This window comes from Pistacia vera, unplaced genomic scaffold (genome assembly GCF_008641045.1).
Source record: "Pistacia vera cultivar Batoury unplaced genomic scaffold, PisVer_v2 Contig55, whole genome shotgun sequence".
Taxonomy (NCBI): Eukaryota; Viridiplantae; Streptophyta; class Magnoliopsida; order Sapindales; family Anacardiaceae; genus Pistacia; species Pistacia vera.
Window position 1 is genome coordinate 747,106 of NW_022196390.1, and position 11,068 is coordinate 758,173.

The 11,068-nt window shown below is 33.5% G+C and overlaps 1 protein-coding gene, 1 long non-coding RNA gene and 1 other non-coding gene across 6 annotated transcripts; all 3 read left to right on the forward strand.

Moving 5' to 3' along the window:
* Positions 1 to 259: 259 nt before the first annotated feature.
* On the forward strand, positions 260 to 3,179 carry LOC116107938. 4 transcript variants are annotated; one of them, XR_004124564.1, is made up of 6 exons: positions 272 to 623; positions 727 to 887; positions 1,726 to 1,926; positions 2,464 to 2,561; positions 2,659 to 2,752; positions 2,991 to 3,179. It is a non-coding gene; the product is annotated as an uncharacterized LOC116107938 (long non-coding RNA). The 4 variants fall into 4 exon arrangements; XR_004124565.1 differs by having other exon boundaries at positions 260 to 623; positions 727 to 1,926; positions 2,464 to 2,581; XR_004124566.1 differs by having other exon boundaries at positions 260 to 623; positions 727 to 1,926; positions 2,640 to 2,752.
* A 1,176-nt stretch (positions 3,180 to 4,355) lies between these two features.
* TRNAM-CAU lies at positions 4,356 to 4,427 on the forward strand. Its single transcript has one exon. It is a non-coding gene; the product is annotated as a tRNA-Met (tRNA).
* A 2,276-nt stretch (positions 4,428 to 6,703) lies between these two features.
* On the forward strand, positions 6,704 to 9,494 carry LOC116107936 (peptidyl-prolyl cis-trans isomerase FKBP16-3, chloroplastic). Its single transcript, XM_031394210.1, has 4 exons — positions 6,704 to 7,321; positions 8,080 to 8,128; positions 8,693 to 8,767; positions 9,113 to 9,494. Exons 1-4 carry the CDS (start codon positions 7,293 to 7,295, stop codon positions 9,230 to 9,232), a joined length of 273 nt encoding a protein of 90 aa, XP_031250070.1. The 5' UTR covers positions 6,704 to 7,292; the 3' UTR covers positions 9,233 to 9,494.
* The last annotated feature ends 1,574 nt before the right edge of the window (positions 9,495 to 11,068 follow it).

The window sequence follows — 11,068 nt, forward strand, 5'->3', positions numbered from 1 at the left end:
TACAGGGGGTCGCCGGGCTCCGACCGACGAGATGGAGGCTGGAAAATCTGGAATTGGTAGGGAAACGGGCTCGGGCCAGTTTGACCCGAAAACCCAAAAGGAAAAGTGTTCGGGTCTGGGAGAGGATTTGGGTTTGGGTTTGGGTTTGGGTTGGCTGTTTGTTGGATCAGGCCCAATTGGGTTTGTTTGGTTTGGAAGATTAACTCTTGAATTTGTTTTGCAGGAAAAAAAACGAACTATTGGTGCGTAACAAGGAGAGTGGCTGGCAGGATAACCTGCTCTGATACTATGTAAGAAGCTGGTGTGGTAGCAAGCACGAGGAGGCAACTAAGTTACCAAAGAGTGCAAGAGAGGCAAGAGAAGCAATCAAAGTTGCTGAGTATGCCGAGAAATTACTAGCAAGGAAGAAGAGAAAGAGAATAATTTTTGTATATATCTTTTCCTGTCCAGAAGTTACAATTTATACAATTATAAATGTTATATGTAAGGAAACCAAATAAAGAAAATAAATGTAGATGAACACATACAAGGTAATTACCTAAACTACATATTTAGAGACTACTACACATCTCCTAAATATGGTTTGTCACATGTCAACAAATAGTTCTTGAACAGCATGGAAAGTGAGTATTTTTCCTTTTTGTTTAATGTAACCCAAATGTTGTGTATTTTGTTGGGTTTTGGCATAGGTAATTAAATGCTGATGTTTTGTTTGCCAAATCTCAGTATGGCTCCTGCCGCCCGAATGGCTATGACTAGAAGAGTTCACCCTCTTGTTTCCTTGAATCCCTACCAAGGCAATTGGATACAAGCAAAGGGAAAGGCGTACTTACAGGAATGCAAGAGGAGAAGGGTGTGTCTTCAATGTGGAGTTAACAGATCAAGATGTAAGTCAAAAAGTTAATCTGCGTAAACAATTTTTCCTTTAGGGTCATGTAAACGTGAAATTATAATAATGTTAGGGGTGTTTCTCGTAGGCAGGAGATGTATGGGTTGTCTATTTGTAGTCGTAATATAAGGATTGGTGCGGCTGATGGGTTTGGTGATTGTGTTGGGATGGTTAATAGCTGCTGGGAGTTACCAAATATTGTGTTGGCTGGTGCAATTGCAGTCAGAATCTATATATATAAAGGGCAGTATAGTGGTCTGCTTGATAATTTTTTCTTTTGCATTCTAGATGGTTATTTTGGTGATTATGCAGATCTGAAATTTACTGGGGTTTTGTTGCACTGGTTAGAATGGACAGCAGTTGTATATGGCTGTTTATATTTTGATTTTTGCTGTCACTGTGTAGGGCTGGGAGTGCAACAGAATGGATCATTGCTTATATGTTTTTCCCTTCCTTTTGCTTGTGATAATAGTGCTAAAATCTTATACAGCAGGAATTTGTTTTTTGTCTTGGATTGCTGGGTTTTATAGATTATTTTTGTAGTGCTGAGTTCAGGGGGCAGCATTTTTTTGCTGGTTTTGTGGATACGCTGTCCGTGTAAAGGGTTTGCTGTTTTTTTTTTTTAGCAATCTAGAGTGCTTTTTGCTCTGCTGTAGATTGCTTTGTTGCTGGGCACCAGGTTTGGATATCTTTCTTTCTGACTCTTTTTTGGTTGTTCCGTAGCTCTTTGGCTTGTCAAAGGGTTGGCGATAGGTTGTATTTTTTTATTCTTTAATTAAATTATTATCTTTTAACATGTTAGTGATGAATGGTTAAAATTGATCTGTTTGGTGCAGGGCACACAAATACAAGCAAAAATGAAGCTGCAAGGAAATTCTATGACAGGTGCCAATTGGGAAAGGTGTATTACATATCTCGGGGAACACTTAGGTTGGTAACCAGCAATTCAAGACTGTGCAAAATGATAATGAAATGAGCTTGAACAAAATGATTTTGGCATCACTTTTGAGGTTGTCTGCGCTCTTTGGCCTTGGAAGGTATAAAGTTCATGAACTAGTTTGTGTTTGTTTAATGTTTATGTAATTGTGTTGTCAAAAACTATGCATTTAAGTGTTTGTTATTATTCTGGTCTTGGAAGTGTATTAGCTTAGTTTGGTGTCATTATGATGTTGGTGGTTTATGGAGTCTACAACAATTTATTGCACATTGTGTTATTATTTGGAAAAGCAAATTATTTAATTTTATTTGTTCTAGTGCTACTTTACCATATCTACTTATAAAGTCCAATTATATTATGTTGGGTATAATATTAGACCATGTTCCGTTGAGGTGTTGTGAATGCTATTTCTTTTTTGGGTTTTAGTTGGCTGAAGTTGAGGGATAACCGAATGAGAATATATGGACTAATAAAATAAGCACAAGCTCTTTGAATTCTAAACCATATTTTACCTAGTTCAGCATAAAAGATGTTAACTGAAACATCATATGGTGCTTTATGGTGTAAGTAGATGATTGCCATCTCTTCAAATAGTTTTATTTGTTCTAATTGGCCATTTGATATTATTTTGATTCAGGTGCGGGAATTGGCAGAAAAAGAGCCTGATAATGGAGTCTTTAAAATGCTTCGCTGTGATGTTACTCTGTTTTTAACGACTATTCTCATTGGCACAACGTATTACCCTCCCCCTTAATGTTAGTGTAACTAATTCTTTTCTTTTCATATTGAGTTTGAAAATTAATTCTTTTATAGATTCTATTTACCTATTCAGTGTGGCAAATATTGGAGCCACTGCATTGGTCACAGAGGTAGCAACAGCTTTATTTGGTGAGGCTGGTGTCAGGGCAGCAACAGGAGTAATGACTGTAAGAATATAACTTTCTCTCTTTTTAAGGGCAGCAATATTATGAACTCATATTGAAATACCAAACAGTGGTTATGGTTGACATCTAAGTTAGGGGTGCACAGGATATAGGCTGCCATTAATATTTATTCAATTTCAGTTTTATTGGTTTGTTTTGGGCTGATTAACTCTTGTTGGGTGATTATTCTATTGCTTCTTTGTGGTTGTTATGTTGGGTACTTATGCAATTTTGTTAATAGGTTTCATTGGGTTCTTGTTGCTATTGACATGAACACTTAGGGTTGCTAACAAGCAGTTCATGGGAAAGAAATATACGAAGATGTAGAGGTTGATGAAGTCAGAGGAGAATGGGCGATGTACGTATCAAACATTTTTTAGTCATTGTTGTTTCAGTGATGTTAGAGGCCAATGAGGGCAAAAACTATGTATCAAACTTTTCATTATTGTTTATGCAATATTGTAAAATTTATGTACTGTTGTTCAATTTTGTTTACTTAGAGCAATAGTAATATATGTATTATTCGATCAATTGTTCGATGTCTCATTACATATTGTTGAATGGTCATAATATTATGAAAGATTTCATTCAAATATTATATAATTTAATATGTAATAATAAAGAAATTTCATTAATTTAAAAAAAAAAATTAACAAACGAAATCTTGACACTGTGAAAATTGTTAACAATTTGGCTAACATTCTAAAAAAAATTGAAAATTCGGCTAAACCTTGATAGTTATTGAACTGTTAAGGATTTAGCTAACTGTCAAGGATTTTGATCAAGTTCTGTTAAATCTTTGATAGTTATCGAACTGTCAAGGATCTGTTAAGAGGTCCTTGACAATTCGAAAACTATCATGACCCTTTCTTGATAAGGGCTACAATGACAGTTCAAAAACTGTCATTGTACCTCCTTCTTGACACCCCGTCAAGAAGGGTCATTTTCCTTGTAGTGATATTTTTAGCTTTTCAAGTATTGTTAGAGCTTCATGGTATGAAACTTTTTGTATTTTCATACTATCACCCTTATGATTATTTCATTTCTCTTCTTTTCTAATCACAATAATGATTTCTTCTTTAGTTAAAGCATACATAACTTGTTGCTTATTTAAATGATCGAGGAAGACATTAATAGTTATTCGATTAGTGTAATGAAGTTGTTGGATCTCAATTCTGTAATGACTTTTTTTATTCTCTTCATCCACTTGATTTGTAGCTTGCAATTCATTGACATCGTGGGTCCTAATTTTGCAATGCTTAAAACAATTGACAATTGTATGTGGCTTCGTATCAATTGATCATACATCAACTATATTTACAATTCTATCAAGAACATTTATCTTTGCTGATTCAAAAAAAATGATCTTCTATCAGTTTCAAAAGTAAGCAATTGAAGTGTTGAATTGAAATCTTAATACTACTAAAATTTGAATTGAAATTCTAATAATATATTGCTAAAACATGAATTATAAAATCAGAAATCAAAACACTCATTTTTATAATTATACTTCTTTTAAAGTATGACCTCATGATAGTAATAAATGTAGTTAATTATAGCTGTAATATAATGTATAATTATATGATATTGCAAACAAAATTCAACAATCAGAGTGGCGCAGCGGAAGCGTGGTGGGCCCATAACCCACAGGTCCCAGGATCGAAACCTGGCTCTGATAGAGTAGCTTCCCAAATTTTTTTCATGTCGTTTTGTTTGTTTCTCATGTCGTTTGGGGATTTTTTTTTTTTTTTTTTTTTTTTTTTCATTTGGGGCCTAAACATCATATTTTGTGGCCCAATAATTGAAGTCCATTTCCAAACAACAAATACAGTGATACTTGAACAATGAAATCAAATACATGGTTTCCTTCTTCGTGGAGTTTCGAAGCAATGAATTCTTAAAATCAATGTAGCTATTGTTGAAGATTTACTCATTACGTTTACATTAAATATACATTATTAGGGTACAAAATAAGTAGCATGTGTAAAGAGAAGGGTATTTCGAAGAGAACTCTTAAGTTTGAACTTAAAATCCAGTGAATCTTCTATGCCTTAAAATTCATCAAAGATCCTTTATAGTTAGTTTCTAATTTGAGATTTTTACTTAATTGTGAATAAGTTGTCTCAAGGCTTAAGATTTGATCATGATTTAGATATAGAATGTCTAAAACAATATTTGAATTGTCTGATTCTTTTCAACAATAAAATAAGAACATCACTTCTTTCCGAATTTCCAACTTCCAAAAATATTATAATAAATGAAATACTAATATTCATAAATGATATTTTAAATCATGGGTGAACCTCAATTCATTGAATATTACATAATTTACAAAAGGGAAATCAACTAAAATAATTATCATCCAATCAAATATTATTACATGAATCTAGAAATTAAATAAAAAGCCAGAAAGTAAAAGTGGTGAATGTATCTGAAATTTTTATCATCACATGAAAATAGTAATACCTTTGTCTTTGACCATGGACTGTTAGTTATGAATGCTTTAATTTTCTTCCTCACCCACCGGGGCCACCACCAAATAACATAATGATATATAGTGAAAATATTCATTATAATTAATTAACCCATCTCAAGTTCATCCATTTAGATATTTTTATTTATTGAATACGTAATAAATTATAAGTCTTTTCTTCACCTAAACTTTGGAATATTCCATCTTGGCCTTCCAACCTTCTCAAGAATAATTCCCCCGTCATTCTTCTCAACAAACAAACAACAAGTCCTTTACCATTTATATATTTTATTTTAATTTTATAAATGATTTTTAAATAAAATTTTAATATTAAAAAAAAATTATAAAATGGGTGGTTTTCACATGAATGACTCTTGAAAATGAAGAAAGGGTTGATGGCTGTGAGGGTGGGCTGGGACTGGGCCCACGAAGAAACTTCCTGGATTCACCCTTACGTCTTCTATTTTGTATAAAGTTAAATTCATTGGTTTGGTTTATTTTTATTATTTTGGTAAATTCTTGAATAATATTAAAAGGTGAAATTGAAAAATTATTAATGAAAAGGACATAGATGGGGCAGGAGGGTGAAGGGGAAGTGTCTTAGGTAGGAGACGGTATCATTTAAGGGACTATTTTGGGACACATAGCCACTGATGCATTCTCATAAATATGAGAATTTGGCCACACAATTTCTCCTCTTTCATTATCTCATTTATGTTTAAAACATAAGAACAAAACCACAAAGTAACTTTGTAGTGTATTTAAGTAAAATCTAAAATTTTAAAATTACTCAAGCTATAAATACATATAATTCCAATTTGGATCAATTATGTTCATCACTTTTTTTTATATTTTATATAACATATATCTATATTTAATCAAATTAATGAGATTTACTTTCTATTATCACCTTTCATCAAACAAGTTTAATGAAATCCATATTATGCAATTGCATGAACCATAAAAGACAGCATCATGGGATAACATTTGCTTCATTGTTTACTTTGAGTTGAGATAATACAAATTCAAATTAATATCTGGTTTTCTTTTTTTTTTTTTTGGACAAATTTTTGTATACAAGTTTATTTTAATTAATTAAAGTCCTTTTGGTACGACATCTTTGAATAGAGTTTGTGAAAGAAGAGCTTATTTGATAAAAGTTTATAAGAGTAGAGCTTTTGTGAAAAATTGGTTAATTGTTTGGTCAAGAAATTGTAAAAGAACTTTCTAATATTTTAAATAAACTCAAAAAAAGCTTATGGGAAAAGCCCCAAATTTGAGTTCTTCTCATAAACTTTAAAACAATTTATTTATAACCTATCAACTAAACAGTCTACAAAATTTTAAAAAATGCTTAATTGTAATAAACCCAATCAAATAGGTTTTAAATCATATTATAGTAATTACTATATGTAATAAGAAAAACCAAATTCATTAAAAAAAAAAAAAAANTTTTTTTTTTTTTTAATCTTCAATCTAACAGGACTATGATGTTGATCCCAGATATGAAAACCTTGAGCAGCCACTCAATTTAGTTAATGTGATGACAGATTACATGTATGCTAATTTAGCTGATGATGAAAATTTTAATGTTGGCTATAAATTCCATCAGATTCTTGCCCATATCCTATGTGTCTTTTCAGTTAAATATTTTATCAAGCAAAGAGCTATAGGTAATTGCACTACTAGTTTCCTGTTTCCTAGCTCCACCTCATTTTAACCTGTCTGTTGAGAATATCATTCTTTTGTCCTTTTCTGAACTTGGTTCCTGAATAATCTTTCATTCCCTATCCCTTCTCAATCTACACAAGTGGCTGTTTACTTCAGTTTGTGAAGTATATTGTACATTCAATCCATTTTTAACTACATTAATTGATCATTGGACCCATTTGACCAATGCTGAAAAATATACATGTTAAACAACTATATCATAGCTTGACAAATCCTTGTATGGAGAAAGGTGGGTTTCCTGAGTGACCACCACCATTACATTTCTTTTGTTGCTTCATTTAGTATTGAGACCTTACATCAACGGCTCTGTACTCACAGGTGGCCGCTAATTATGTTGCTATGGTTCCTTCTGGACAGATATTTGATAGGTAAGTATATTCATTTCATGAATATTCGAATAATCCTTATTTTAGTTTCTTAGAATGCAAATAATTTCATTTCTTATATAATTTGACTATGATTATTTTGCATTTAACCAACCAAAGTCTTATAAGTTCACCCTGGTAATTCATATATAGCATTCAAGTAGAAGATCTGGATTAACTACAATTGTCCACCAAGTGTATCTGCAATATCACCACAGGTTTAGCCAGTAAATATTTGACCCTCTGTTAGTGATTTCATTGTTGATATGATCAACTTAACTTGTAAGGTCTCAGTTGCTTACTAGTTGGCATCTCCTATATGAATGCTCTTCTTCTTCCATTCCACCTTATGCATAACCATTTATAAATTGTTTATAATCTTGGTCTTTTGTCACTATTTACACCCATGTCATACTTTCTCTATTGTTTCCTCGTTTCATCTTTAATTCATGGATCAAATTAATAGGTTAACCCAGTATCCACAGATCAGTTTTCAGAATGCCTGAACCGTCTTTACAATCTTTAACTTATCCTCAATAGGTACCATATCTGCTTTCTGGTGGATTTTGACTTTACGGTCTATCAGAGGATCCAATCTTGGAATGTTTTTACATAAAAAGTCTGATAGTTAAGGCTATTTTGTGTTAGCCTCTCACTAGAAAACTTGTGCCTCTGCTCTTGTCAGCAATGGTACTTGAGAATTCTAATGAGATACGTTTTCTTAATTTCTTACTTTAAACTTTCTGTTCTTGATATCACAGTTCACTGGAGAAAGGTCTGCCATATCTTTTTCGTGTTGGCTCTGGTCAGGTAAGTCCATTAGTCACTAATTAATCAATTCATACTTAAGATACTTTTATCTAACTTGTTAAGGTCATTTAAAAAAAAATGATTTTTTTATTTTTTTTTATTTTGTTACTTAACAATATAGTATTCATCTGAGCAGGTTTTGTTCTCATACTGCCTGTTCTTGCAGTATCAACTATCAAACTCTAATTCTGTACTGTATACCTAGCGTGTCATCGGTAAATTGACTAAGTAGTTGATACTGGATTCGGCAGTTCTCCGCCTTAATGGTCACCAAAGAGAGCACAAAGAGACGCGGTCTTAATTTTATCAGATAATAATTAACAATGACCCAATAGTGATAGTATGGTAAATTTTTTAAACTGTGCATGCTGAGGTCAATGAGTAGAAAATGTCCAACTAAAACTTGAGTGCAGCTCATCTTCAAGGTAACCCTGCCACATTGTCAAAATCTGGAGATTATAATAGGAAGTAGGAACTAGAACCACATTTTTGACAGAAGAATGTCTTATGTTGATCATGTGTTTTCTTGGCATTGCTAATTGTTAATTTGAATGCCTAGAATAGGTGATCAAGGGGCTTGACGAAGGAATACTGACCATGAAAGTTGGAGGGACGCGCCGACTTTATATTCCTGGACAGGTAATTTCTAAAAACTCTACTAATGGTTGATGAGTTGCATAAAGCCATGGTCTCCGATTACAAGTAGTTAATAAATAAATATATATGCTACTTGAAGAAATGAGTGGCACATCAACTTGCAGAGAAAATAAAACAAATTGAGTCATGGCATATATATGAACTATGTCTTTTTTTGAGCTCAATTATATATTTAAAACTCTTTGAATTGCCTCAAAATTTAAGAGGTTTTATTTTCTTTTTCGAAATGTCGTACTGGCGATAGAAAAGAAATCCATATTTTGAAGAAATAATGCCACTATGTCTACACTTTTAACTTTCTGCCCTTTTGTTTCTTCCTTGTGATAGCTGGCCTTTCCTAAAGGCCTCGTTTCAGCCCCAGGAAGGCCAAGGGTGGCTCCAAGTAGTCCAGTAATTTTCGACGTGAATTTGGTTTATATACCAGGTCTTGAATTGGATGAAGAGTAAGACTGTAAGAGTATTTACATTTCCGTATAGAAAATATTCTCCGTCTTCATACCAAAACTGGCTGGAAATGAGGTCGATAATGTGAGTAAACCGCATTGTATGCATTGTGTACTTTGATTCTAATTCATTCTTTTTTGTTTTTTCCGGAATATTGTACAAAAAAATCATGCCTCATTCATTTCTTGGTGTAAGTTTTAATGAATGTTGAGAAGCTGGAAAATATTTGTATTACTTCAGGTGAACTTTTCATTTATTTTTTGCTATCCAACTTAACCATTCCCTTTCCCTTCCTTCTGAGCTAAGGCTCAGGTTTGGGCCTAGCCTGCATGACATACGAGCCCATTAAGGTCCACTTTGCTCGGGTTGTATGTATTTCTGTGTCTGGATTAATGTTCACATAAATATATTATGATTTAAATAAATTTGTGTAAATTAATAAATATTAAAAATAAATAATCTAATCAAAACAATCCATAAAATTTTAAACAAAAGAAAATGGTATTATTATTAATGTAATATAACTAGATGATGCTTCTTATGAAGCAAAAGTTTTGATAATAACAAAAGAACTAGCCAGCCAATTAAACCAATCTCCTCTAATTTGCTCAATATAATAAACTTCATTTAACTCATGAAGGGAGCACTTCTTGCAATCTTGCTGCCATTTCAGCTGAGGTTGCAGTGGCAAACCGTCCGTCGTTGTTCCCGTGGTGGCACTTTAACCCTGCAATTAAGAAATTTGTACATGATTTTCCTGGAGTGCATAAATGCTTGATCCAAATTCATCTTAATGTTTATTTTTTATTCTGCAAATTCTGTTCTGGGAGTTCTTTGTTCTTATTCATTGCTTAAGTAATCAGAGAGCTTCATTCTATTCTAAACCTCAATCTTTCATTAAACAAATTAACAGGCTGTATCCCACCATCACTTGGAAATTTGACCAAGCTTGAATCATTAGACCTCTCTTTCAACAGCTTTGTAGGAGAGATTCATAATCAATTGGCAAGTCTAGATCTATCATTTCTTTATATGTTGAACCTTTCATACAACCAACTCGTAGGCTCTATACCTCAAGGAAATAAATTTAATACATTTCAAAATGATTCCTACATTGGAAAGTTTGGGTTGTGTGGACTCCCGTTGTCAAAGAAATGTGGGGAAGATGAGCCACCATCACCAATACCATCCATCAACCACGAAGGAGATGATGAATTGAGCTGGTTTGATTGGAAATTCTCTTTGATGAGTTACGGATGCGAATTGGTAATAAGTTTGCCTATGGGAGATATTGGCTGCGTTTGTTTCACATTTGGGAATACTACTTTTAGTATTCCCAAAAAAGTTAAACAGTAAAATACCCAAAAATTCAGATTTTTGGGAATACTACTCCCAAAATTATTCAACTTTTTTTAAACCCCTTAAATTTGATAATTTAATTAAATACCCCTAAATATTTTTTTAAATTACAAAAACACCCCAATAATCCACATTTACCAGATTCCGGCCACCACCACCGGAAAATGGCCGAAATCTGGTAGAATGGCGCACTACCGGCTGAATCTGGCCGCATGAGCCGATCTCCCTTTTTCGGCCAGATCCACGGTGGATCTGGCCAAAAAGGCCAGTCTAAGGCCAAAGATCTGGCCTTTGACGGCCAGATCTTTGGCCGTAACACTCCGTCACGACGGCACAACAACGGTCGTCGTTGACCATCAACGACGACGTTTGTTGGCCGTCGTTAGAGCAAAAACGGCCAAATCTGGCCGTTGACGGCCAGATCTGACCGTAATCTGGCCTTTTCCGGCCAATCCACCGGATCTGGCCGGAAAAGGCCAT